Raw genomic sequence first — 26221 nt, 5'->3', positions numbered from 1 at the left:
CTGTGTGCATTTGTGAATATTGAGACTGATCTAACTCCATACAAAAACAATATGCAACAGACTCTGTTTATATTGATACAGATCCTACTATGAACTTCCTCCATTAATCTTAACAGCTATTGCAAACAATAAATATTGAAATTAGGGATGGGTCATGCTTTTCAAATATTTTAATTTTCATTATAAATAAAAAACAAATCTGGTTTGCATGCAACATTCAGCCCATCTAAAAAAAAAAAAAACACCAGGTTGTAATGTGGTAGTACCGCCAGACGGTGGCTGTAGTGTTTTTGAAAGTTGATGCTAACAGCAATTAAATAACAAAAGAAAAAGACAGCATACGCGCCAGGTGACACAAATGTAGCCAAGCGTCGTAGACAGTAGAGATGCAAAGATACTAATTTGAGATCTTAGGTAACCTATCAGTTTAACAATCTGTTTTACTTAAAACTGTTACGTAATACAGTTAAAATTGTGATGCTAAATCTGTTAGCTGGTTAAAGGCAATTTGCATAATGCTTAGTATCAAGCTTAAAAACACAAAGGAAATGTGTCACTGACAGACATTCAAATTTTATTCAAATTATTGCCAATGACTTTTAGATAGTATGTTTATTTTAAATGCACATTCCTAATCCCTATCCCCCATCCCTAGTAATGGAAATTCATAAGATTGTCCAAAACCACAATCAAAACTGGGTTGTAGTATGAGTCCAGTATAGGAGTAAAAAGATGAACATACGTGTCTCAATATTTCTCCCCCACTGCACTGGAGCAATATTGAGACACACACAGGCGGCAGCTTCTTCAAAGCTTTAAATCTCTGCATAAGACAGTCAGCGGTGTGTCACAGATGCTACACAGTGTTTACAAATGAATATGTATGACAGCGGGAACCATAACAATTAGCATTAGCTTTCATCAGGATTCTGGGTTAAATCACTTCGCTCACGAGGCTCCTCAAAGCCTTTGAACATTAAAACACTTAATTGACAGGGAGGGTGGGCCACGGCAGAACAATCATGCTGTAGACGTGTGTGTGTGTGGGGGGGGGGGGGGGGGGGACGACAACATGGGTGTTTAAAATACAACTTTTCATCACTTAGTATCACATGTTCTGTCAAATACATATGTCTTGAACTTGTAATACTTAATTGACTTAAAATAAAAACAGTTTTGCAAGACATTATGTGAGCTGATGTAAGCTCCTCTGTTTGGGCATCATGTTCATTGACAGAATTCAAAGCTCAAACCAATTTAACATTTTAAGCCGATATGTTTGAGTGATAGTAAAGGAAAGATGGATACACATACAAAAAAAAAAATGGAAGCTATGTGGCACACTGAAAATAACTTCACTATATTGTATTGTGAGCGAACAACACGTTTCGCAGACACCAGTCTGATGTGTAGGGGAAAAAAAGTCTTGCACAAACACCCCCCACCAGAAGATGATACTCTATATTCACAGCCCCATTCTGATGCTGAAAGTCAGATTCAGTTCAAACTGATTCTGATTCTGTGTGTAGGGAGAGGCGGGCCTAGCAACACCATCATCTAGCTGTATTTGTTAGATTTTTTCTTTGTGACTTAACACCTACTGAACTATAAGCCTCAGCTGCACTTTGTGCTAAGTGCTAATTAGCAGAGGCTGGCACACTGTCACACTCGACTTAGATTTGAACAGATGCGATGTAATGTAAACAACGTTCAACCTGCTGAATATCAGCAAGTGTACATTGTCTTTAGTTGTAATTCAGGAGCATGGCAGAAGGCACAAAGCTTGCACAAAGCCTCGTGCTGCTCGTTTACAGCCTTCCATCTCTCAGTTTTAAACTCTTGATCTGTTATTTTACACCTCACCTTTAGTATGAAGCTCCATCACCCTTTGCCTGTTCTGTGCAGAAATCTCTGGTGTGACCTTCTCGGTAGAGAGCCTCAAGCATGAATCTGTAAAAATACAACACAGTGTGTTTATGGATTTCTGCATCCTGTCTACCTGCAGATTTGCAGAATGCCTTCCCTCTCCTGACCCCTTGAGCTGCCTGTGAGTTATTTTTAGAGGTATTAGGAGCTGATTATGCAGTTGTTCTCCCCTTCCGGGCGCTAACAAGGTGTCGGGGCAGCAGATGAGGCCGGCCTGGCGGACCTTCAAGTGTTGGCAGCGCAGAGCAGCACAAGATGTTCTGACAGGCACGTCCTGGAGTTGCACTACGCTCTGTCTGAGGACTGAGGCATCTGTTCAGTGCACATGTGTGAATCCATGTACAGAAACACTCAGTAAACACACAAACACACACACTAAGACATAAAAGAAAACAGCTAGTTTTACTCAAACACACTGTGTAGACGCTTTCCTTCACTTTAAGTCAGTCAGGGCTTGCAGCTAAATTTAATCAAATGTCCTCTAGCAAGAAACTGAAAGTAGTGACTAAAGTAATCTAATCAGAATGTATAATTGAATATGAATATTAGATGCATAGCTGGACTAAAAGCATCGTTTCTAAATCATAATGTAGTTAATAATCACATTAAAGTTTTAATCATCATAAAATGTGATAATGGCAGGAGACAAAGTCGTAAGAGTTTTCATATTGTCTGGATTAGTGCTTTCCAATTATCAGTCTCCACGCTCATCAAATATACGAAACAATACTCCATCAAAGCATCAAGAAATATGAGAATATAAACTCGTTTGCTGTGATTCACTTTCCGTCGTAAACACTTTTCAATGTCAAGGATGTTATGCAAAACCGAGCTGAGTACAGAATCTCTCTTCTAGAAAATGCATCATCTGTGCTGCTTTCAGGGTTTCCCCCTTTTAAAAAAAAACAGTTTGTCTGAGTCTAAGAGAGCTGTTTTAGTTTATTCAGTTTATTCTAAAGCAACCTTGCGGCTGTCATTTTCCCTGAAAAAACATCCAAAATTGAATTCAAAACTAGTCCCAGACATCGGGTTTAATAAAAGAGAATTCAGTTTTCAGTTCATTGACTCTCGCTGTCCTTGGCTCGCTGCAGAGAGCGAGTTCAGTGTAAAGCTACAGTCTGCTGACAGGAGACACAAACAAGAAAAAGGTGAATTATGTGTCAATCAGCTCTCCCTTTGTGTCTTTCAGCATCCCTTCCATTCAAAATTAGGTTTTTTGTGCCTTTATCGGAGAGATAGGACAGTGGATAGAGTCGGAAACCAGGAAGAGAGAGAGAGTGGGGAATGACATGCTGGAAAGGAGCAACAGGTCTGACTCGAACCCTCGGCCACCTGTCTGGAGGATCACAGCCTCCACACATGGGGCGCGCGCACCAACAACTGTGCCTTCAGCGCCCAAATTTGAATGAGTTTTTTTGTAGACGTACGAGCCTGTCTGTATTGATTCTTGGTATTCTCGTGCTTCAGTTATTGTGATGCTGCTGTCTGAGTCTGTGATGAGAAGATTTGCGTTTCAGTTATTGAAAATAGTTTGAACAATTGTACTGGGCATTGATGAAATCTGTAATGTGCTCATATAATATACGTAGAAGTGAGTTGGTGAAATATCATCTTGTATACTTTAAGTTCAGTTATTCACCGTCTTACAGAGATTAACATTTTTTACATTAAAACAGTAAAGCTGTCCTCGTCACAGAATTGAAAGTTTTTTTTTTACTCAGTCCTGTCTCGGTCTCAGACTGGGCGGACTCCGGATTTAAAATCAAGACCGGTCAAGACCTCCACTGATAGGCCATTTTTTCAAGTCATTTCTGTGACTAGAAGGAAAAACGCCCCCTTTCTAAAACAACAAAAGTTATAACATTTTCCCCCGGTTACGGCCGCACGCCAGCTTGATGATTTTTCAATAATATTTATGGTAGATAAATAAACAGAAGTAGAGATGATCTGTAGCCAGCCATTTTGGCACACTTGTTTGTTGCTATGCAACGGCAATGACACATCATAGTGCGGGTAGACTTGATCTATTAACTTTTCTTCTTTCTTCTAAACTTTCTACCAAGTTATCGACCTGTAAAATATGTCCATATTCTGTATATTATCTGTAAACTAGTATAGCATGCTCACTGCACCTTAATCTGTATATTATAATCTGAAGAATATACTTATATTTATAGCATTTATTTATATTTATAGCATCCCATTAATCCAGCCATATATACCCAATAATTCACTTTTTTTTTTAGTCTACATCTGTAAATTTTGTAATTACTGTACATAGCACAGATTCTTGCACTTTCTGCTTATTTGCACTTCTGGTGAGATGCCAAATCTCATTTCGTTACTCTATACTTGTATATGTGTAATGACAATAAAGTTGAATCTCATCTCATCCCATTGTTGTAGCAGCGCTCTCTGGTGTATTGGATGTTGTCATCTGCGGTCTCATCACAATAAGACTCCACACTGCTCCTTGCGGTTACATGCATATTGCATCTTGCGGATGCGTAGCGTTAATTTCTGACGACGTGCACAGCCAACGCTCCAAACCACAGCAGGACACGCAAGGCTAATATCATGCATTCCTGTACGCGTAGTTAAAAGCACGTATGCTCAGAGCTTGAGGGCGGTAAGACAGTAAAGAAGTCTGAGAAGCACTGACCTATACTGAGTAAGACAGGAACCATCCTGCCAATCCTTCCATATTATCTCCCTTTCCTTCCTCTACACCAGGAACCCCGAGAGAAAATAACTATGTTCAACAAACCATGAAAGTGTGCAGACAAGATCTGAGAGGGAGGAAAAGAAGAGGAGGAGGAGGAGGAGGAGTTTCAAATTAAGTCTTAATATGAAGTGTGTCATTCCAGGAAATGAGACGTTCAGTACCTTAAAAATGGGACAAAATTGCTTCAGGCATGAGATGTCCCACTCACTTAATTATATTTGAAGTTATTCCCTTACATGAAACTTTACCTTGTCAGATTGTGACATTTGAGGTGAGATGCTTTGTTGTGTTTCTTTGAGAACTGCGTGAGTTGACATTGTTGTCCCAGAATACATCTAAAGGATTTTTGAAGTGAAGTCTGTGATTTTATCCAGAGGAGGTGGTAGGTGGATTAAGGAGAGAGGATAAGGAGACAGAACCTGTCACTTCACTGTTTCTGTCACCAGAGACAAAGAAAAAAAGGCTGCTTGTATCTTTATCTGCTGTTTGTTTGTGCTCCGGCATCTTCCTTTCTGAATGTCAAAAATGTTTCACGTCAAAGACAAATCCATATTTTCAGGTGATGTTTGTTGGGTTTATCTACAGCTCCTTTAACTTTCAGGCCAGAGAAATGCAAAAATATAAACAGTATCCTGTAACATGTAAATCCAAATATCCATCAGTGCAACACCACCAACTACGGTATTAAAAAAAATTAGGTTGAACAATCACATTTTTAAAATGACAGTTCATTGTACTAAAAAGACCACAGTGGAATTTATCAATTTGAAACAGTTATCATAATTACATTTCTTAACATTATTCGTCCTAAGAGCGACTGTCTTAAAATATAAATAAGTTAAAATTCCTTCAAAAAATATTTAAAAACTCAATAGTTTTGCTGATATCTTGTCACAATCTGTAGTTAGTTGTTATATCTGGATGTTGCTTAAGTAACTTTAATATTCTTTGATTAGTGAAAATCATCATTTCCCTCTGTGCAAAAATGAATGGACCAAATATAAAGGTCAACTTCAGGTGTACTATATACGTATACAGTGCACTGTGTTTTAAAAGCTCACTTGATGCTTTGCTGTGTTTCTTTTGGCTGGCTTAAATATTTTACAGCTTTGTCCTATATATTTGTTTTTATACTAATGTGTTGAAAATGCCTCAGTACAGCCAAAGATCAGGAATCCATTCATCTATAAATGAATTCATACCACAGGTTGAAATCCTTGTAAAAGAATACACTTGATTTTTTTTTTTTTTTGCTGCTTCAGAACAATACACAACATGTTGCACTGTGAGGCCACATGCATGTTCTGTCCAAGGCAAAGTAAAAGGACCTTAACCGAAAAAGTAAGATCATCTTAGAAGAAAAATAAATCACTGGAGTTTTACAGGCCACAAAAATTCACAATTAAAAAAACTTTGCATTCTATGTAAAATTGACCAAATAAACTAAATAATTTAATTAAAAATAAAGTATAAATGTCTTGGTTTGATACTTGTTGTTGAAGCTCGCAAAGTAAATGTTTTGATTTACCACATCTGCCAAACATAGGATAGAATAGGGTATACAACATATTCAGTAAGTTATCTTTTTTGATAATTTCATTTGAGTTTCATTGTATTAAACTAGCAGTTTCACCAACAGTGTTCTATATGGATCACAACAAACATTATCACCCTGCAGTGTAAAGCGGTGACGCACATACATGCACAGTTACTTTCCAGTTAAGTGATCATCCTGTGTGCATTATTTAGATCTTTTCCATGAGTGTTTGATAACTGCATTTAAGGGATCAACGCAAAACAAAATGTGTACATCTATTAGAGGTCGGAAAAAAACGTTTTATGAAAAAAGTCGAGATTCTTATCTTGTGAGATTTGAAATCGATTAATAACTTCCAAAAATTGACTTTTTTGTTTTTGGCTAATCAGTCACTCCCTGCTATGTGCTAAAGCTAGCTCTTTAACTCACTAGAATCTCAAATGGAGCAGCAAGAAATTCAGCCATTCTCACAGATGACCAGAGTAGTTCCTGAAGTATGTACTAGGTCAAACATAGACTTTGAATCAAGAATCCAGAATCGTTTTGAATCGAATATAGATTCTCAAACGAATTGTGACCCCAAGAATCAAAATTGAATTGAATCCTGAGACACCCAAAGATTCCCAGCCCTAATATATATATATATATATATATATATTTATTTCTACAGATTTCAGAGAGCTAAGAAAGATATCGGACGATATATTGTGGCTGTTTTTCGGCACCAAAAATCCAATTTTAACCCCTCTTCCCTCCGTGACGGCCTTAGCGACCCCCCAGGGGTTGGGACCCCATTTTTAAAAACACTGTCCTAAACCACTGTCCAGTTAATTCTGCTTTGAAATGAGCAAACATTTAAACCTACAAAGTCTCCATAACCTGACACTTCTTCCAGATTTAAATTCAGCTCCAGACGGGACAGCTGGAGGACGGCGGTTGCTGAAAAATTGAGATGGATCTTCCCTCGCCGCTATCAATTGACACTAAGTCCTGCCAAGACATACAGCAGTGCAGACATTTCTGTTTCCTCCTCAGCTTGTCAGAGACTTCTGGATCAGCTGAGAAAAAAATGAGAGGGGAGGGTATTACCTGTCTTGTTTGTCCTTCACTATCAGTCTCAGGTGCATTGAAATGGACAGTGATCCTCCCAATTATGTCCCTGAACAAAATCAGAAGAGCTCATATGCGCCTCTTCTTTTCATCAACATCTGAGTTGAAGGGAAGGACAGAGCAATGGTGCATACCTCAGTTTTAAAAACCTTGACACTTTGTTTTTAGGCTCACCCACGGCCGCATCAGCTCTTTTCTAAGGTGACAGTCAGTGGCGATTCTACAGTCTATTGGGCCCCTCCAACCAGCGTTTATCACCACCAGTAGGCAACTGGAGTGTGTGGTGTCAGATGGGGCCACCTTAGGGAGATTCCTACTGTCATTGGAAAATTTGCACATTTTGAGCCACTGCTGTGGTGTAAACTTTGTCAGCCCTCGAGGCCCCCCTGCTTGCCGGAGGCCGCAAGCGGTGGCTTGCCTTGCCTGTTGACAGTCAGCACCTCTGGTGATAGTCAGAATAATGCCACCAGTTTCATGACACTTAAGCACCATTTTTATGAATTTACTATGAAATGCTAATCATGTCAGTAATGCCTGCTGATTCTATTTAAAGGCTGGAAAAAAAAAAAAAACATTGAAGCAATCACAGTGAAATTAAGATTCAGGCAACATCAGGTGGAGGAAATTCATTTGAGGAGGAAGGTATTAAATCTTGCTGTGTGTGCCTGACACGGTGAGAGAGATGTAAACCCCATCAGTCATTTTCTGGTCGTGATTGCTGGAACATTGCACGACCCTGAGACATCCCCCGTCAATTAAATCTGCGGTGAACTTTCTGGAAGCAAATACCGAAACAAATGTTAGTGCCAAATGAGTTCAGCTTCACTGCAGGTTTGTTTTTCCTTCTAACCAGCAAATTAAAAAAAAAATAGTCCAAACTTCAAGGCCAATAAAAACCACACAACAACCGTGATTGTTTAAATGTACAAAGTTGCACAGGTCTTTTTTTTTTTTATCAGTATTTGAAAAATATTCAACAATGAAAGTTAAATCAAACAGTAAGAATAAGTAATAACAATAATTAATATCAGCAATAGCTATACTTAAAATCAGAACTTTTTAGTTATTTTTTTTTTCTTTTACTGATACACCTGAGGGAAGCAAATCAAAAGAGAACCCAGAAAAAAAAATAACCACTGAAGTTCAGAGAGAGAGAAAAAAAAAAAATCACAAAATCAAATCAAGACAAGCTCATACAGGGTTCGCTCGATTCATCTGTATGTACAGCACATTCGCTCCAACACTGTGTGGGACATCGGTGATGAAAAGAACAGTGATGGAAATGAAATCTCGTATCTCCGCAGTCGGCTCTCGGGCTTACAGCCTTTAACATCAGTATTGGCAGCTGTATGGATTCACATGTCAAGGCAGAGAAAGTACAACAGAAACAGGGAAACCCATTTGAAGTCGGCTCGGAAATGTGTTCTTCATCCTTTTGTGTGTGTGTGTGTGTGTGTGTGTGTGTGTATGTGTGTGAGTGTGTGTGTGTGTGTGTGTGAGTGTTACGGCTACAGAACTGACAGAACATTTGTCACATTGACTTTAAAGGCGGAGAGGACTGAGAAAGCATCGCCCTGTTCACAAAAAAAGAACCCAAGCATACAGAGGAAACACAACCCAACTTCAGGCTTGTTTTAATAAATGGTCCCTGGATGCATAAGACACTGCCACTTTCACGACACCTCCTCACTTGAAAAAGAATCATTCAAGCTTGTTTCAGTAAGAAACATGACATCAACATTAGTTCGGAGGTGGCTTCAAGGGTCACATTTCATGTCTGTACATTAATCAATACTCATTACAATTCAACCCTTTTTTATAAATTTAACTTTCTTTCAAATCTCAACAAAAACACATTACTTGAAAAAAAAAAAAAGAAGAAGAAGAAGAGGGAACTAGAAATGCAAATAAACCTTTGGTCAAAGAGTGTACTCACAAAGGAAAAAATGCAATGACGAGATAGAAGGAAATCATTCATCACCGAAGATTAACGAAACAAAGAACTCAAAGAGCAAAACTCAAGTGGTTTTCTATACGCTTCTCTCTCTTTCTAACAATATGGCCCATGGTTCAACCCTCCTCCCGTACATTTGGGTCTGCAAGTTATACTGGTTTCCTCACAGAGGAAAGAAGGAAAGAAAAAAGGTGCTCTTTTCATGAAAGTCATGTTTGTTTTGATTGTCCACAAAAAAAGAAGTGCCAGCAGGAAGTAAAACCCGGCGAAAGGATATACAATCACAGCGTAAAACGACAACATCCTTTACTGGAAAGGAATTTGAGAGTCCATAACAAGCTCCTGAAGAGACTCTGAACCTGCATTAAATTGGTGTTTTGCGATATTTGTGTGACTCTTTTGTGTGTTCGCACATACACATGTGCAAAAAAAAAAAAAAAAAAGTCTCTGTGTTCAGTCTTATTCAGAGACCGTCTTGTCCTGTGTGTTTTCCTCCTGCAGGCAGCTCTTACGGACGACGGGCAGCGGGTGGGCTTCTGTGTTGAAGACCCAGTCCTCCAGAGGGAGAAGGTCGTCGTCAGAGAAGAGCAGGTACAGATACCTGAGCAGACAGGAGGGAAACAAATTCAGTGCCATTGAGGTTCATACGCTTACAAGAATATGCTCATTCACCTTCTTTCTGAGATTTGATGTCACTCTTGTGTGTGTAAATTCAATATTATTCCTTAACGATCAGATGACTAGCCTAGCTTAGCATACAGACAGAAAACCTGGGGACACATCTAGCTGGGCTGTGTCAAAAGAAAAAAAAGTTCCCAGCCAATCCTCAGAGTCAAAGATGATCAGATGTAGTCTTTTCTTTGCTGTACCCTGATGTGTTGTTCCCGGTTTAGAGATACTGTTGCAGTTTGACTCTCCTCTACTACAACTAGGCTTCTCACTGCCAAATGTGTCTTCATGTAATCGTGATAATTAGTCATAAATGCAGTTAAGCTTGGCCATTTTGATGGACTCGATTTATTGCAGGATGTATTTCCGACCGCGCTACAGTAAAGGCGATATGCCCCCTATCAGCTAGTTACTGCACCTTCTTCCAGGTATATGATCACGTCACATACCACACAATCGACAAGCGGCACACTTATCGTCAGCTCTGTGCATTTCACACGTACGCTACACTTATGGCGCAAATGTGATGCACGCTGTCTCTCTAGTTTACGGTAGTTTCCAAAGGCAGACGTCAACAAGACTTCTGCTATGCTACATCTCCCAGCTCAAAGCTCGACCCGAGAACTGTGGAGCGTGTGAAGGAGGCCTGGGTCATTTTGGGTCAGATTGAGGTGTATTCATGCAAGATAAATAAATATTTTGTCAGCCGCATAATCTAGGTGTGATGGTCCAACTTCGACAAAATTGACTTAGTACAATCGCATTCTGACTTATGTGTTAACATGCATTCTAAGAGTCCAGTTTTAGTTGGACTAACACAATAAATAAATTTTTTCTCAGATCATATAAACAAACTGAGTGTGTGAGTGTGAACTACTAAAACGTTGACGCTGTCAGGAGCGGACAGTACAATAAACACTAAATGTAGCCTCTCAGTTAAAGCCTCCATGATCATTGCATTTCACAGTTAGTTGAAAAGTGTCGGCCAGTGATAAGGATTAAGACAGTTATTGTGATCATGGTCAAAATGAAACAAAATCCAATGAGCAGCATGAGTAAAGCCAAATAATCACAATGTAGATTTTGGTGGTGTAATCTGCACAAAAATCAAAGTGTCAAAATGAAAACAAAGACAAGTTTTGGTATTACTCAGGGAGATGTGTGCGCACAGCTTGAAATGAATATTCTGCCGTGACGTTTTAAAAAAACTTTGGATATATATTTTTTTTTTTTACAGATGAACAAAGGAAAGGTTTTTGGGCTACAGACACAGTAACAAAGTCTGTCAGATGATTGTATTTTTCAGAGGATGTTTTTTGACATGAATGAATTGTAGAATAAAAGGACTGTTATTCTTTAACCACTCAACCGGAACATTTTCTTAGCGTTTATCACTAGTGTCATGCAGGAATGATTCGCTAACTGAATCTTCTATTACTAATTTATTTACAAGCTAAGATTCCACTGTCATGATTTGTCACTTTAATGAGTGACTCCACATCAGGTGGGGTATCCTGCTGGTAGAGGCTGCAACAAGATCGGTATGTTCAGTGACTATGATTTATTTTTTAGAGATATTTTTAGGGCCTTTTTTTTTTTTTTATTGGATAGTACAGCTGAAGGGAGTCAGGAAACGTTTGGAGGAGAGGGTGGGGAATGACATGCAGCAAAGGGCACTGCCGCTGCGACAAGGACTACAGCCTGTGGGGCGTTTGACTCAACCACTAGGCTACTGGCGCCCCAGTGGCTATTATTTCTGATTCCCTTGTCTTTAGAAAATCCGGCTCTCTTCCATCACTGGCTCTGATACAACATGGCTTTCAGGAATGATTCACATTGCATTACATAACTCAAGAATGAGGTACGGTGAAATTGAAGTGACCAAGTGCACACCATCCACTCGTCATTCATGTTTCTTTTACAATAAAGAGGACCAGATGCAGAGTGTGATTGGAATCATCTCAGATGACTGGAGGGGAGATGAATCACCGGCGTTCAGAGTGGAACCTACATTACTCTCTATATCTACGATGGTTTACGCATGCAGATTGCAAAATGCCATCTGTTGCAGGGAGATGTGGTGAGAAAAAAAAAAAAAAGAACCTACTTGAGCGTCTCTGAGAGGAAGAAGCTCTGCTGCATGTTATCGTGGCTGACTGTCATGGTGTAAACATCACGGATCCCAGAGAAGCCGGACTCCACTCTGCAGTGCTGCTCCAGGGCCTTGACAGACACAGAGAGGAAGAGAGAGAGAAAAGGTTTAAATATGAACATGTGTACCTCCAAAGACATTTTCATTTTCTCGACAAAGTGAAGACAAGTTCTTATAGTTTCCTGCTTGTTATGCAAATTTGAATAGGCTACAATTACTTCACTTTCTGACAAGTTTTTTAATTTTAAGGGGACATATTATGAAAAATCCACCTTTACAGTGTTTTTGAACATATATTTGGGTTACCTGAGTGTTTACTGACCCACAAAATGTGAAATAAACCCATCCAAACCTTTGTTTGTGGTCTGCGTAAGTCTTACAACACAGAAAAATGCTCTGTTTCAGATTTGCTCTCCTTCTGACATCACAGTGGGATTCTTGTAAAAAAAAAAAAATCGCCTCCCCTCATTTGCTCATTGCATTTAAAGAAACACACACACCAAAGTTAGTAGAAGAGTAGAAGATGTCAAGGTTTCAGCCGGAAACACAATTGAAGCACAAGCAATGCTACATCTGACAGCGGCTAATGGAGAGTGGCTGAGCTAGCTAAGCAGATTAGCACATTATTACCCCCGCTACAAAGGCCTGGTTTATACGTGCTAATTAACAAAGACCCCGTTGTGTTAATGCTTGATGTTCACCAGGAGATGCGTCGTGCTCCGTTTTCAACCTTTGTGCCCGATAATTAAAGGCCTGTCAGACTCGTCAGCCTGATCTCTCCTCTTCTGTACGAACTAAATTAATGCTAAATCTATCATGCCAGTCCTCTGCAGTTTTATTACGGCTTGTGTACTGTCTGATGCCACATTAATGATGGTGCTCCCTGCACAACCCTCACCTCCTGCTCAGGGGATTGCTTGATCTACAAGTTAATATATAGTGCCACACGCTGCCATGGAAGCTGGTTGAGGGTAATTGAGGGTGTAAAAGGGGCTTGACATAGTAGGTGAGTATGATTTATAAATCAGCCAAGCCACTGATAAGACAGCGCGTAGGATACAAAATTACAATGTACTAGACCTCCAACATACAACTTAAACAAACCAATGGCACGAAATAATAACATGTTTTTTCTCTTCTATCTTTACATCTGAAATGAGGGCTATTACTTTACTTCAAGGTAGACAGGTTTTTTTTAAATTCAGGAGCAAGTATGAGATTGTAACCTTCATTTTGTCGCTAGGTAGGCTAACGTCTTCATAGTCTGTGTAGATATACAATGTTAGAGCTGAAAAATGACCGGTAACTTTTTGATTGGAAAGGTTTACAAACTTTTGTCCTGCATTATCAGCACTACCAGAGGTGGGAATCAAATTCTGAGGACAGCAGGTCAGGCAACATTATATTGCACCTTTATGTGTTTATTGTTTTTTTCTGCTGTCACAAGAAGTTCATAAAATAATAAGAGCATTATAAGTTGGTCATTCATCGTGATGAACAGACAGCAACCAGACAGTATTTGGAACTACAATATAACAGCAGCATTTATGGTGTGGTAGCTTTATTGTACTTGCTTGATTCACTGTTTTATAAGATACACTCTTGAAATACAAATAGTCGGACCAAGCCTATGGTGTGGAAATATGATGTCATTGCTGAAGGGGAAAACCTGCAGTTTATTGAGTTTCCACCTGACACTGGATGAAAGCCATGGTCTACAACCTGGTACAAAACCAAACCATTTGGTCTTTGGTAAATTATTTCTTTATTGATGAAAAACTGTATGGACGTTAAAAGTTATGTCAACATTTGCATAATTAAGGGCAGGCTGACTTGACTTACAGTTAGTCAAATCAGTACCGTAAAATCCTGAATGAATGTGACACCGGTAAACACGACGCAGCGTGTTTTGGGGCAGCTCCTAGGGGGAAAGAATAGTTCTCTTCCTGCACAGTGATTTTCATTTTGTTCATCAAAGTCAAAAATGTGCCAAGTGATGTTCGTTATCCTAGTGGTTACCAGAATGATAGTTGAGCTCTCAGCCTGGGGTTACCTTGATAGTTGTGGACAGAGTGGATCCAACCTCAGCTGGTCACTTGTTGTCTTTAATTGAGAGTCTTTTCAATCAAACCAGCACTCTAAAAGGTTAATTTACCATCATCATCTTTGAATGAATGATTTTGAACTTATGAGGAAGGCATAAAGCTGTTAAAAAGTGGCCCTACATCTGGTCCAGGTTACTATGTATCCCAGCATTTCTTGCCCAGCAAATTGGCCACTTGCAATACACAATGAATGGGGGTTAGTTTCCAATTGTGTCAGGTCACGTGCAGCGAGTGATGGTTGCAGCTGCACATGCGGTCATGTCTTCCATTTTGCATTGGTATATTGGTCGCAACACCATATAGGACTCAGCCTCCTTTCTTGATGGAAAAATATGTATTAAGAGTGCGTCTGACACACCAGATATTACTGTACCTGTTTGCTAGGAGGCTTAAGGCCCACCTCAGCTCCACCTCTTTGCCTGTTGCTAGCTTGTTTGACAGTTAGGTTGTCACAGAAATTTAATGTGGGAACCGCCATCAGTTGGGCATCAAAAAACTCTTCAAAAGCCAATAGGTGGCGTCACTAAGACAACGTCCATGTTACATACAGTCTATTAATCGGACTGACTAACAGATGGAATGTATGTGTTACCATAGTTATAAATAAACTTATTGAAGCTTGATATCAAGCCTTCAGATCAGTATATTACCCCTTGACCAGAGGACACATTTTAATCGTGGATATGCTTCATTCATGCTATGCTTGAATCATACATCTACTGCCATAAAGTCACTAAACCCTTAAGCATTTGGTGGAAAAGATGTGTGGGTCTTCTACTCCTTTTTGGTAGAGTACATTTTAACACTGTATTGTTGTGTCTCACCTCGACGGCCTCCCAGCCCCACTCTCTGTACTTGGGATCGTGGGTCAGTCTCCACATGTACATGTAGCTCTCGATGACTTCTGGTCGGAGGATGTAATATCTGTCGCTCAGCCTGGTCGCTGAGGCTTCAGCTCCTGCATCAAACCTGAACGCCTCAGGTCCCAGTTTGGTGGCTGATGGAGACAAAGTAAAGACGGACAAAAAGTCAAACACTGATTCTGAATATTGCCTATTGGCACAAGTACTTGTCTGCAATGCTACATTTAGTTTATAACAAGTACACAAACATAGCATCAAAGTATACAGAAGTGGTTCAATTACTGGTGGTTTTAACAAACAAATTAAAGGTTTGAGGCAAAAGTTAAACATGTTAGACCTTCCCAGCTCTCCACATGGTCTGTTCGCTTCTCTTTTTTTTTCTCTTTGTCCTTATTCCATCATATTTCTAGCTTAATTCAAGACTGCATGGCAAAGAGATTCCATTCAAGATACCGCACAAAGGAATTACTTTTTGCCAAGGTCAGGACAGGAACATCAGCACAGCAACATCTTCAATTTAGCAACAGGCTTGAAGTGGAGGTTGTATAACCGCACACAAGACCAATCTGAAATTTTGTTTCCACCTCCTCTGCTCCGTCCACTTTGACTATTTCCTTCCTCCGTCTTATCATCTGTGATTTTAGCCGACCACTGACTAGCCACTTGGAAAATTGGCCCTTGTTGCAGGAAGCTGCATCTTTGAGGTCACTGAGGCTGTGTGAGTGGCTGCATTCAATTGGAACAGACAATCATCTTGAAGTAAGAAGTGAGTGTGAGAGACAGCGGGGCCACCTGGACTGCTAGTCCATTACGATGTGAGTGATTGAGCATGTGCAAGCAAGACAGAAAGAAAGAAGACAGCAAGGCTATTAACCGTTTGACGTAAACTGACAGACCTGTACACATCATTCCTGATTAAGTAGCAATGGCCGGGATAAATAATGAAAAACACATAACCTGGTGCGCTGATGGCCCTGCTGGGTTCAAGTCCGACCTGGGGCTCCTTTCCCACATATCATTCTCCACTCTTCCTCTCCCTGATTTCCTACTCTATCATCTGTCCTCTCTGAATACAGGCAAAAGCCCAGAAATATATCTTCAAAAAACAACAATACATAACCTCCACTCCAGGTACTGTATTTTGTCCAAATAGATTGGTTTGAAGGTAAACTTGTATTAAATGTAGTGAAAGCCGAAAAAGAAACATTCAGTTGTTTTTTTTTACCATTTGTTGTGCTGGTTTTAGAGGGATACTCCAGATTTACTGCTAATATGGGAAATAGTAAATGGACTTCAACTTGTATAGCGCTTCTCTAGACTTCGGCTTACAACTACTCAAAGTGCTTTCACACCGCAGGTCACACCTACACCCATTCACGTCCATTCACACACTGATGGCAGAGGCTGCATTGTGAAGTGTCCATCAGTATATTAACTCATCCCATTCATACGCCGCCGAAGGAGCAGTGGGAGCAACTTGGGGTTATGTCTTTCCCAAGAACACATCTGAGCTGCAGCAGCTGGGGATCAAACCAATAACTTTCCTGTTGAAAGACAACTGAGCCACTGCCACCCGCTACCCAGTATTGGAAACCAGGAAGTGAGAAAATGGGGTATTAGAACATCTCTATAAAAACGTTAGGAATGCAAACAGTATAAACTTCCATGGCCAGCAGGATATATAATATAAAGGTGGTAGAGCAGAAACAAATTTACAATAAGGAGACTTATATTTTCATGCTTTACAGTATGCTTTAAGTACTTCAAAGCTGTCAATAGTTAATTAAAAATCCCCTTGATGTGTACAGGTGCTAATGTAAACTTTTCAAACTTAAGTTCTGTTTGCATTCAGTGTGTCGTCTCCTAAACAAATTGCATCCTTGGGAGCTAACGTACATGTTGAAAGCATTTCATTTTCTCAGTGTGTTACCACAACCTCAACATCAATGGTGTAGCGTGGAACCATTGGCTTGTTGTCAACGGGAATACATGTATGCAAGTTCTTGTTCACTCATGGGAGATGGAGCGGTTGTGCAGGTCCCAACCTTGACTGCTTTTATCTTAATTACTTCAACACATCTCCACATCACCAACGCAGCCAACACAACAACAACAACAACAACAACAACAACAACATGGTGCCAAATCTTTCACGCCACAGGTCAGAGTTTCTCCTCTCCAACACTTCTCATTACATCTATCTGATTCCTAAACCACCACAGGGATCTCTCCACACTCTGCTTCCTGGCTGCCTGTTTTGAGCAAAATCATTCTCTGACTTGTTGATGCCTGTGATTGCAATGCTTACACTAATTCAACAGAACACAACATCGATTTTCCCTCAAGTCCTCCTGATGAATAGCCAACTGCGTCCAACACAAATTAGAAGACGTTGGTTTAAGAGTCGTTTGTGGCTCTTTTAGGAATTGAAGAACATTTCATGCCTACAGTAAGAACGTTTTCTGGTCCCAACACCGGAACACCAGCCAGGGCTTATTAACAGCACGCATATTAAATCTCCATCTCATCAAGCTGAAAGAGGTGCGGAAGAAATTGGAAACAACTTTTGCATAATGAGGATCACATCACAGGAAAACATCACGCAGACATTTAACCGGCTGTAAAGTTATAATGCACCCCTCAGATCAGACCTCACGAGATACTCATCAAGATAGTACGGAAAATACAGCATGTGTTACTACAGCCAATGCATAAACCAGAGCCAAACAGTTAAAAAGAAATTGGAAGCAGTGTAGCCTATCCTGGAGCTAGAAGTAGCTGAGGTCACACTGGATGAGGTAGAAGAGGTATTTGCCATCGGTTGACTCCACCATGTTAGCTTCACACAGAGCTCAAGATTGAGTGGGATACCATTTGCCAGTATTGAGCTTGAACTTTAACTTATAACTTTCATGGACGACCTATTTTTCTCTGTCCTATCTGCCTTTTTTTTTTTTTTTTCCTTTATCACTGCTACATTTCTCCTTGCAAATCAGCTTTTCTTTTGGTTCTCCTGCTGAACATTAATGACTATGGTTCATGTCATTTTTTTCCTACGTTTGAGCTGTAGTTAAAGTTAAAAATACAACGTGACGTCCTTAGTTATACATCATCAGTCTCCCTCAAGGTGCTCTATTGTACATCCTCTCATTCATCTCCATATAATCGAAGCTAAGCATCACAAGTCTATTAGCTCTCCTCTGTAACCTCTCCCTCTGCATGCTGCGCCTCTTATTTCCCCATTTTCCAGCCTCGGTGCGCTGCCGTGGAGATGGCAGAGATCCAGAGCGGCAGCAGAAGGAGAGTCGTCATGGCATCAGTATTTAAGACGCAGCTAAATAGCAGCCACTTTGCGCACATCCAAGAGCAAATCTCACACTGTCTCTGTCCCTTTCCAGCTAATCCAAGAGCTGCTAAGCGCCATCCATTCCATTTAATGAGGGAAGAGAATCCTGGTGGAGGACTATGAAAGAGAAAGCCAGAGAAGTCTTGGCCTGCAGATCAAAAGTATTCCAAGCCCATCAAGGAACGTGTTATGAGGATGAGTCACATTAGCTTATAGGGGAGCGAATGAATATTTCAGGATGAATCTGTGCGGCCCACCCAACAGTGGAGGGAGTGAGGGGGGAAAAAGCTTGAAATTAGCAGAGGAGATTATTGTCAGGGGCCAAGACGGATGCCAGGGAAGAGAGGGGATCAAAAACGGGTCTTTCCAAAAAGAAATGTAGGCAAACTCATTCCTCTCTTTTTTTATCCTCTTCTTCTTTTCTGGAATTTTTCCTCTCCGAATCTTCATTGTGTTAGTTTGAATATATCAGACCTCATCTTCTCTCCCTCGTTCAGAGTTTGGAACCAGAGTGAATTTGCCCGTCGACTTTTATCACGTTTACACTTCCATTCTCTTTCTCTCTCCTTGCTTCTCCTTGTTCTTTTCTTCACATTTAAAAATCCTTTTATTAAGTTTTATTTTAGGCTTTTTATACCTTTTTATACAGGGGATAGAGTCAGAAATCAGGGCGAGAGAGAGTGTGGGGAATGACAGGAGCCATAGGTCAGATTCAAACCCGGGCCGTCCGCTTGCAGGATTACAGCCTCTGTACATGGGGCCAGCACTCTTAAATGAGATTTTCAACACGACCGAAATGTCTACAACAACTGCGCATGTTATTTTGGTGATTTAAAGAAAGGAGTACAACTAGTGCAAACAAAACAAGTGTTGTAAAACAGACAAATGAAGGAAAACACCATCACCAACAAACAATCTGTGAAAAGGAGATACAACAACCACCAGCGTCCTCATTCACACACGGCCTGCTCCGACCTCCACCTCAGCAGCAAGGAAGTGTGGACAACAGGAACACGAGGAACACAAAGGAGAAATCCTTCCTGCATATTATCCTATATGCTCTTCTGTAAAGCGTCTCGACATAACACTTGTATGAATTGGCGCTATACAAATAATGATTGATTGATTGATTGACTTCATACAACAGTTCAACCAGATTAAATAATTAAATCCTTCAAATCATTAATGTCAGACACACAACAGGCTTTTTCTGTTAGCATGGGAGACAGAGAGAGAGAGTATATATATTTACTCTCCTTCTCTTCCTTCCTTCCATTCTCACCTGAATCTCAACAAAATGTGATCATCAATATTAAACCCAGAGACACCGTCATGTCTGCTCCAGTGCCCACAGCAGCAACACGTTGGAGAATAATCCAACGACAACTTGAATTCCTCGCTGCTCCTTATTAGTCCTGTCGTCTCTCTGCCCAGGTGAAGCCACAAAGAACCGTTCTGCTCTCGAGTCAGGGCAAAATGAAAACGCCCGAGGCTCTTTTAATTTACAATACCACTCTCCAGGACTCTTAATTTCCTTATACTGCGAGTGCCACCGTAACCTTTCTTAACGAGACAGCTAAAGTACACCACAACTATAATGAGCCGTTAAATTCCACTGGCTTTTTTTCGAAGAAGACGAAGCCAGTGCTAGGTTTGAAAAAAAAAACTGAATTAAAGAGAGTATAAGGACCAAACAGAGACCTTTTTTTACTTTAGATTTATAATAATTGCACGCATGGCTGCAGCAATCTTATCACTGTGAACTAGGCAGTGCAAGTTTAATATCAGTGTATCTGCTTGTCGGCAGTCAAAATTCAGTAGTCGGACGATAAAGAACTCTGTGACAATGAGCTTTTGTTTTTCCCATCTCCTAAAATCAATGTACCTCATTCTGGCAGTGCTGCTCTTTTTGGGGATGCATAAAGACGAGGTCACTCTCATCACTACTGCTTCCAATGCCTGCCTTGTTGTGGGACCGTTTGATGGATTCCTGCTAGAGTCCCAATCTCAAGCTCCTATACATCCTTTAATGGCAAATGAGGAGTCTGACATGCCTTAAATGCACTTCCACCATGCATTTTAGACCACGCCCAAAAGATCATTTAGATAAGACCAGTTACTGCAATGTGAATGTGGTCATATAGTTGTTGTTGTTTTGCAAAATGTAATTTAAATGCATGCCTTTCCACTTTTGTTCAGAAAGATTATTAGTAAAGTCAAATGTCATCATGTCATTACCCTATTGTTTACTGCTCAAATAAATGGTTTAGGAAGGATCGACTTCTAAACTAAAAAAATCTATCATCTACTTTTACACTATATGTAATTTGATAAAAGCAGAAATGTAACCTCACTAAGGTGAGAACAGAGGCTGGATTGCTATCATGTGGCTTAAGCCTTGGAAGGCCGAGGTCGATCGAAAATGAAGTCAAGCAGAAACTTGCAAAAGGAGAGTTTATTAAATCCCTAATGTTTCAACAGATTTCACTGCATTGTAAAAAAAGAAAATACGACCTTGTTGCTACAGTGGATAAAAACGTACTAATTTCCTTTACAACTCCTTCTCCACTCTGTCTTTTTTCCTCCTACACCTTGTCATTTTATATTTATATCCTAAACAAGAGCAGTCAGCCATCATTTTCCCTCCTCCTGAACCGCACCGAGCCTCCTGGACTGAACTCCGCTCAGCCTCTCAAAGCAGAGAGTCTCTTCACACTCTGATGTTTCCACTCACCTGAGCGAGTGTAGCTCTCGTGGCACGTGTGTGTGATCTCGGCAGCCAGGTCGAGGTAGTGTTGCCTCTTCTCTGGCACTCCATCGTCGGCTCCGATGCCGATCATTCCCCCGGAGAAGCAGGCCAGGTGACCCATCTTGTGATCCAGGATCCCCCCTCTCCACTCGGCCATGTAGGTGAGACCACCCGCTGACTTCTGTACCAGGTTCGCTTCAATCGCCTGCAGCAACACAGAGAACAGAGCAGAATATTTCAACTGGATTCATTGAATGTAATGATTTTTTTCTACAGTCAAGTCAAATAGATTTTCATTTTGTATTTTTTTAAACTATATGCTTTATGAATACGAAGGAATTTGTATTTTATCTTTTTACTCGTTTATTGTGAGATACACTCACGCATTTATGGAGAGATGTCAGAGTGAGGTGGCTGCACAGGCACTGGAGCCCCGAGCCGTTCAGAATTCCGTGCCCTGCTCAAGGGCACCTCAGCAGTACTAATCCCAATACCAAACTTGGTTCCAACCGGCCCACCCCGGTTCCCAACCAAAGTCCGTACAGACTGAGCAGCTGCAGCCCCAAAGCTACTACCATCCCTTGAGACCATGACTTCTCCAGTATGTTCCCACGCTGGTTCATGATGCTGTACGTCTGCATTGTTTCTTACAGTTTTGACTGAGAGACCCATAGTACCAGCAATCACAAAATGTGCCTTTTAAACACTATCAGAATTGAGTGTGTGGACTTTATCTTATACTGAATAAAAATATCTTCCATGATCCTTGTTGGGCCACGCAGGCTTAGGACAGTCTGTGCCTTTGAGTTACTTACTGAGATCTCAAAGAGGCCTTTAAAGGACTCTTTATCCCAGAATCCCCTGCGGTACTTCACACCTACGTGTGACGTAAAGGGGGTGACCGGGACCTGAGGTAAACCCACAGGCAGCTCCAGTCTTTAAAAGCAATCACCAGGCATTGCTTCCTTCTCTTCAAGTGTGGTCTGCCGACACCAGAGGATACCCTCTCCAACAAGATGGACTCCAGCATTCGAGACAAAGCCTTTCTTCCTCTTGACTTACATAGGTTAAACTCCAGAGCTGAGGTTGTTCAGTATGGGTAGCTCTTCACATGCTGAATTCAAGCATCAGAGGATTCAGCTGACTACTTCCATGGCATATTTTTAGGAGTTTTGGGCGCAATCAGATGCTATCAGGTTCGAGCAAAAAGAAGAGTTTCTTTCCTTTGATTTTTCGTAAGACGTCATTGAACGCAACTGGACAGGAGCGCTGAAGGAAGCCCACTGATCCCTGAATCCACAAGGACACATAAAGAACTCGGCTCCTGCAACCAGAAGACCCTATAGAGCAACGCTCGGGTCGAAGATCTGAATCCCGCTACCCTCTTCCTACATCTGCCACGAAGGAACCCTGCCTGAATCTGATGATTCAACATTCAACAGAGTGACGATCTAACCAGCTTTGCAACGATCACCAGGAGTTACCCCAAGTAAGAGCTTTGGTCTGGGCAGAAATAGTTTCAGAAATAGTTATGTTTCTTTTATAACCACTGATAATTATGCATCATTGTTGACGACACGTCACATTCTGTTTATTATCTGTTGTAAGCTGCTGCATTTGTTTTATTGTGATGAACTGCTGTGTTCGCCTATGTATGTAATGCTATGCTAGTTTACCTTCAGTCAACGGCTTTCACAATCAGAAAGACCAGTGTACCCACCGTTGAATCAAAGTCCGGCCACTGGCTTTCTGGTGTTTAAGTAACAGTTACTGAACTCAGCTCAGAGAGCTCAAACTATTTCAAAAAGGCAGCCACACGGCTTCTTTTGTTGTCCACCATTTTGTCCACATGTGACGAAGTCACATGTGTGACGAAGTCACATGGTGCATTGTCTCTCTCCACCATCTTGTTTTCTCTCTCTCTCTCTCTCTCTCTCTCTCTCCTACACACACACACACACACACACACACACACACACACACACACACACACACACACACACACACACACACACACATTTACACCTCATTCACAAGGTGTGCTTGATAATGTTTGTTGCTTAGATTAGTTTATAATAGTTATTTGTTTGATTAAGTTCATTGATTTTGGATTGATGTTGCTTTGTTTAAATGAATTCTGTTATAATTTAAGAGAGCAGTTGTTTGTGATTACTGGTGTATTTGCATTGTGATATAAGCTGGGTGCGAAGGCTTTGTGTACGGATTTCACGCCTTCAATTTATTAAATATAGTTATTAATTATTAATAATATTAGTAATTAAATAACTAATCTGAGACTGATTTGAGTGATATTTTGGTTATATTTCCCTGAGTACAGGGTGGTGCCCCAAAACGAGATTAAACATAGTTTAATGATATTTTATTTATATTATTAATAATTAGAAATAATTATTAAAGAATATAACCAAAGTTGACTTGATACAACCCCAACATCCTTTAAGGCTTTAATCAAGCCAACACAAACTAGACTGGGATGGAAACAGGTTCAGAGATTTCTGGAGTCATCGACGTCCTTGATACTTATTTTCTACATGACCTGTTTTCTATGCAGGCCTGTTTATATCAATACTTTTCTCACATTATCTCACGAGAATTGTCCAAGACTAGACCAGGCTGCTAAACTTTAGCTGCCTGTATTGATCTGTTGAATTATGTACACGTTGTATAGCAGCGAGGAGAACTCTGACAAACTCAAACACAACAGTGTATGAGAAAGAGGAGAGGTAGATTTATGAAAGACTCGACTTTCTTATTCGGGTAAATCTGAAAAATGCAGCTCCTGTGCATTTGTGCCTCTTTGCGGCTCGGTTTCTTGTCGCTGCTTGATGTTTTATAAGACAGAATGGATTCTTATGAGATCGTTTCTGAGTGACTCATCATTCTGTCTCTTTTTGTTGATGCAGTCTCTTTCCCCTCAGCTCCATTTCACTCATCAGTCAGGACTAGCTGCCTGACGCTCATTTTGCATTTGAATAGTTTTTGACAGCCGGATACAACACAACACAACACAACACAACACAACACAACACAACACAACACAACACAACACAACACAACACAACACAACATGCTTGTATTGAAAAGAGTCAACTCTGTTTTGAGTCGGCGGTCTAAAATTCATTAATTTTTAACAACTTTTTCAAAATGATGTTGGACAGAAAAAAAGAAAGTGAAGACATCTTCCTCCTGCGTGATAACTAAGATTTTTTATGAAACACTTGAATTTGAATTTTTTAAAGAGTTATTTTAGGTATTTTAGAGATAGGACAGGTGATAGAGGCAGGATGAATAGGGAATAACAAGAAGGAGCCACAGTCATATTCACCAGCCAGCTTGGAGGACTTTTTGATAAATGGTAGATGGTCTTGAGCTTGCCTTGTATTATAGTGCATTTCCAGTCTTTAGACTACTGACCACCAACCCATTCAGACACTGATGGCAGAGGTTGCTATGTTAAGTGTCCATCAGAACTTTGGATGTACACTTTACATATCAACCTCAAGTCATGAAGGCAAAGTCAAGTCATGTGACTCGAGTGCCCCACCTCTCATAAGAAGTAACTAATCCCATTTATACACATTCATACTCCGGCGATGAAGCAGCGGGAGCAACTTGGGGTTAAGTGTCTTGCCCAAGGACACATTTCCTATTCAGATAAATCTGCAAATGAACCCCGAACCTTCCGGTTGAGAGACGACTGACTCCCAACTACAGCCTCCTTACATGGGGCAAGCGCACCAACCACTAGCAACCGACACACTTCTACTTTTGATGTGTATTTTTTTCCTCAACAAAGAATTCATGCTGCTTTATGCCATCTTGCAAACCAGGTTCGATAAAGACAAAACCTGCTATAAATGTGGATAAAACAAAATAACAAGCTTAATATCAAACCATGTTGGTAGAAAGAGAAGAAGAAATATATATTTTTTTTTTTGTAGGGATGAGTTCGATGAGAGGTCTGCTAATTAGCAGTTGTTAGCAGTGCTCATGCTGTATGACAATTTGAAAACGTTCTCTCATTCAACACTGTTTTAATTAGTAATCTGCTTTTGTTTGAATGCCAAAGATAATGAGTTGTGCTGCGGCCTCACCTTAGATCTCTGTTTAAACATACAGTGTATGACTTCATCTGAAAGTGCCGGGGTCCTTGGCCATTTAAATACCAAGTCTCAGGGGGGGAGGAGAGGCTGTAATTAGTAGTTGAGCCTCTAGCTTGACCTCTCTGATGGGAACTTAGGAAATCTCGATAGCAATCTTAAGTTATTGTCTTTTAGTGTAATTATAGCCGGAGGGAACATCTTTACTCCATTAAGGAGGAACACAGACAGCTTCGGATGTGTCTTTATGCAGTGGTATCCTGTGCACTGGATTCATGTGCACACACACTCTTCTGCACACAGTGGAAGTGCTCTTCTTTGACATTACAGGCTATAAATACACAGGGCAGTTACAATCTCATGACATTAGGCAGCAACAGGAACCTTTCCTTTACGCTGTTATCGTCTTCCCTTTCCCCTGTGTCTGTTCCTCTGAGAACAACTGTCTGTATATACTCATGGTATGAGCATACAGTGCTGCATTTTCTGCAAAACAACATCGACTGGGTTTGAATAAGAGAGGCAACCATTTTTAAATATATAAAGGCCCTGGATTTAAGTGGTGTGTTTTTTAAGTACAGAATAGCCATTTTCATCAACTCGCCATCGTTATGTGAATGTGATGGCAACGTAACATATCAGTACAAACATATCAAACACCACCCACAACTGAAAATGTGAGTACTGGGTGCTGGACAAAAAACAAATCCAAACGACAGAGGAAGACAAAGTCTGCACACCAGACGCTGATCCATTTAACATTTCATGTGAATTATCACCACATGTAACGTTTCAGGCCCTTGCCCTTCATCAGACAGCGGAACATATCAGTCCAATATCCAAATGTGTCACTGACCTCGAAGTAATAAGACACATATTACACTATTTGAAACCCTTCAACAAGGCGCCACTTTAAACAGTGAAGGCCACAAAGATAAATAAAGCATTTCTTTTCAGAGGTTTT

At 40.5% G+C, this 26221-nt stretch overlaps 1 protein-coding gene across 3 annotated transcripts in view; it reads right to left on the bottom strand.

The window, feature by feature from the left end:
* Positions 1-8915: 8915 nt before the first annotated feature.
* Positions 8916-26221, bottom strand: part of LOC132983696 (mannosyl-oligosaccharide 1,2-alpha-mannosidase IC) — a 213985-nt gene continuing 196679 nt past the window's right edge. For all 3 annotated transcript variants that reach the window (XM_061050126.1, XM_061050125.1, XM_061050123.1), the window contains 4 exons: positions 21122-21341; positions 15003-15175; positions 12029-12144; positions 8916-9853 (listed from right to left, as the gene is read on the bottom strand). In XM_061050126.1, coding sequence (XP_060906109.1) covers positions 9712-9853; positions 12029-12144; positions 15003-15175; positions 21122-21341 — 651 coding nt within the window. In that variant the 3' untranslated portion in view covers positions 8916-9711. The remainder of the gene's footprint in view (positions 9854-12028; positions 12145-15002; positions 15176-21121; positions 21342-26221) is intronic.

The sequence above is a fragment of the Labrus mixtus genome, chromosome 11 (assembly GCF_963584025.1).
Source record: "Labrus mixtus chromosome 11, fLabMix1.1, whole genome shotgun sequence".
In the NCBI taxonomy this organism is placed as follows: Eukaryota; Metazoa; Chordata; class Actinopteri; order Labriformes; family Labridae; genus Labrus; species Labrus mixtus.
Note: the sequence above shows the minus strand (reverse complement) of the source record. Positions and strands in the feature narration are given on the sequence as shown.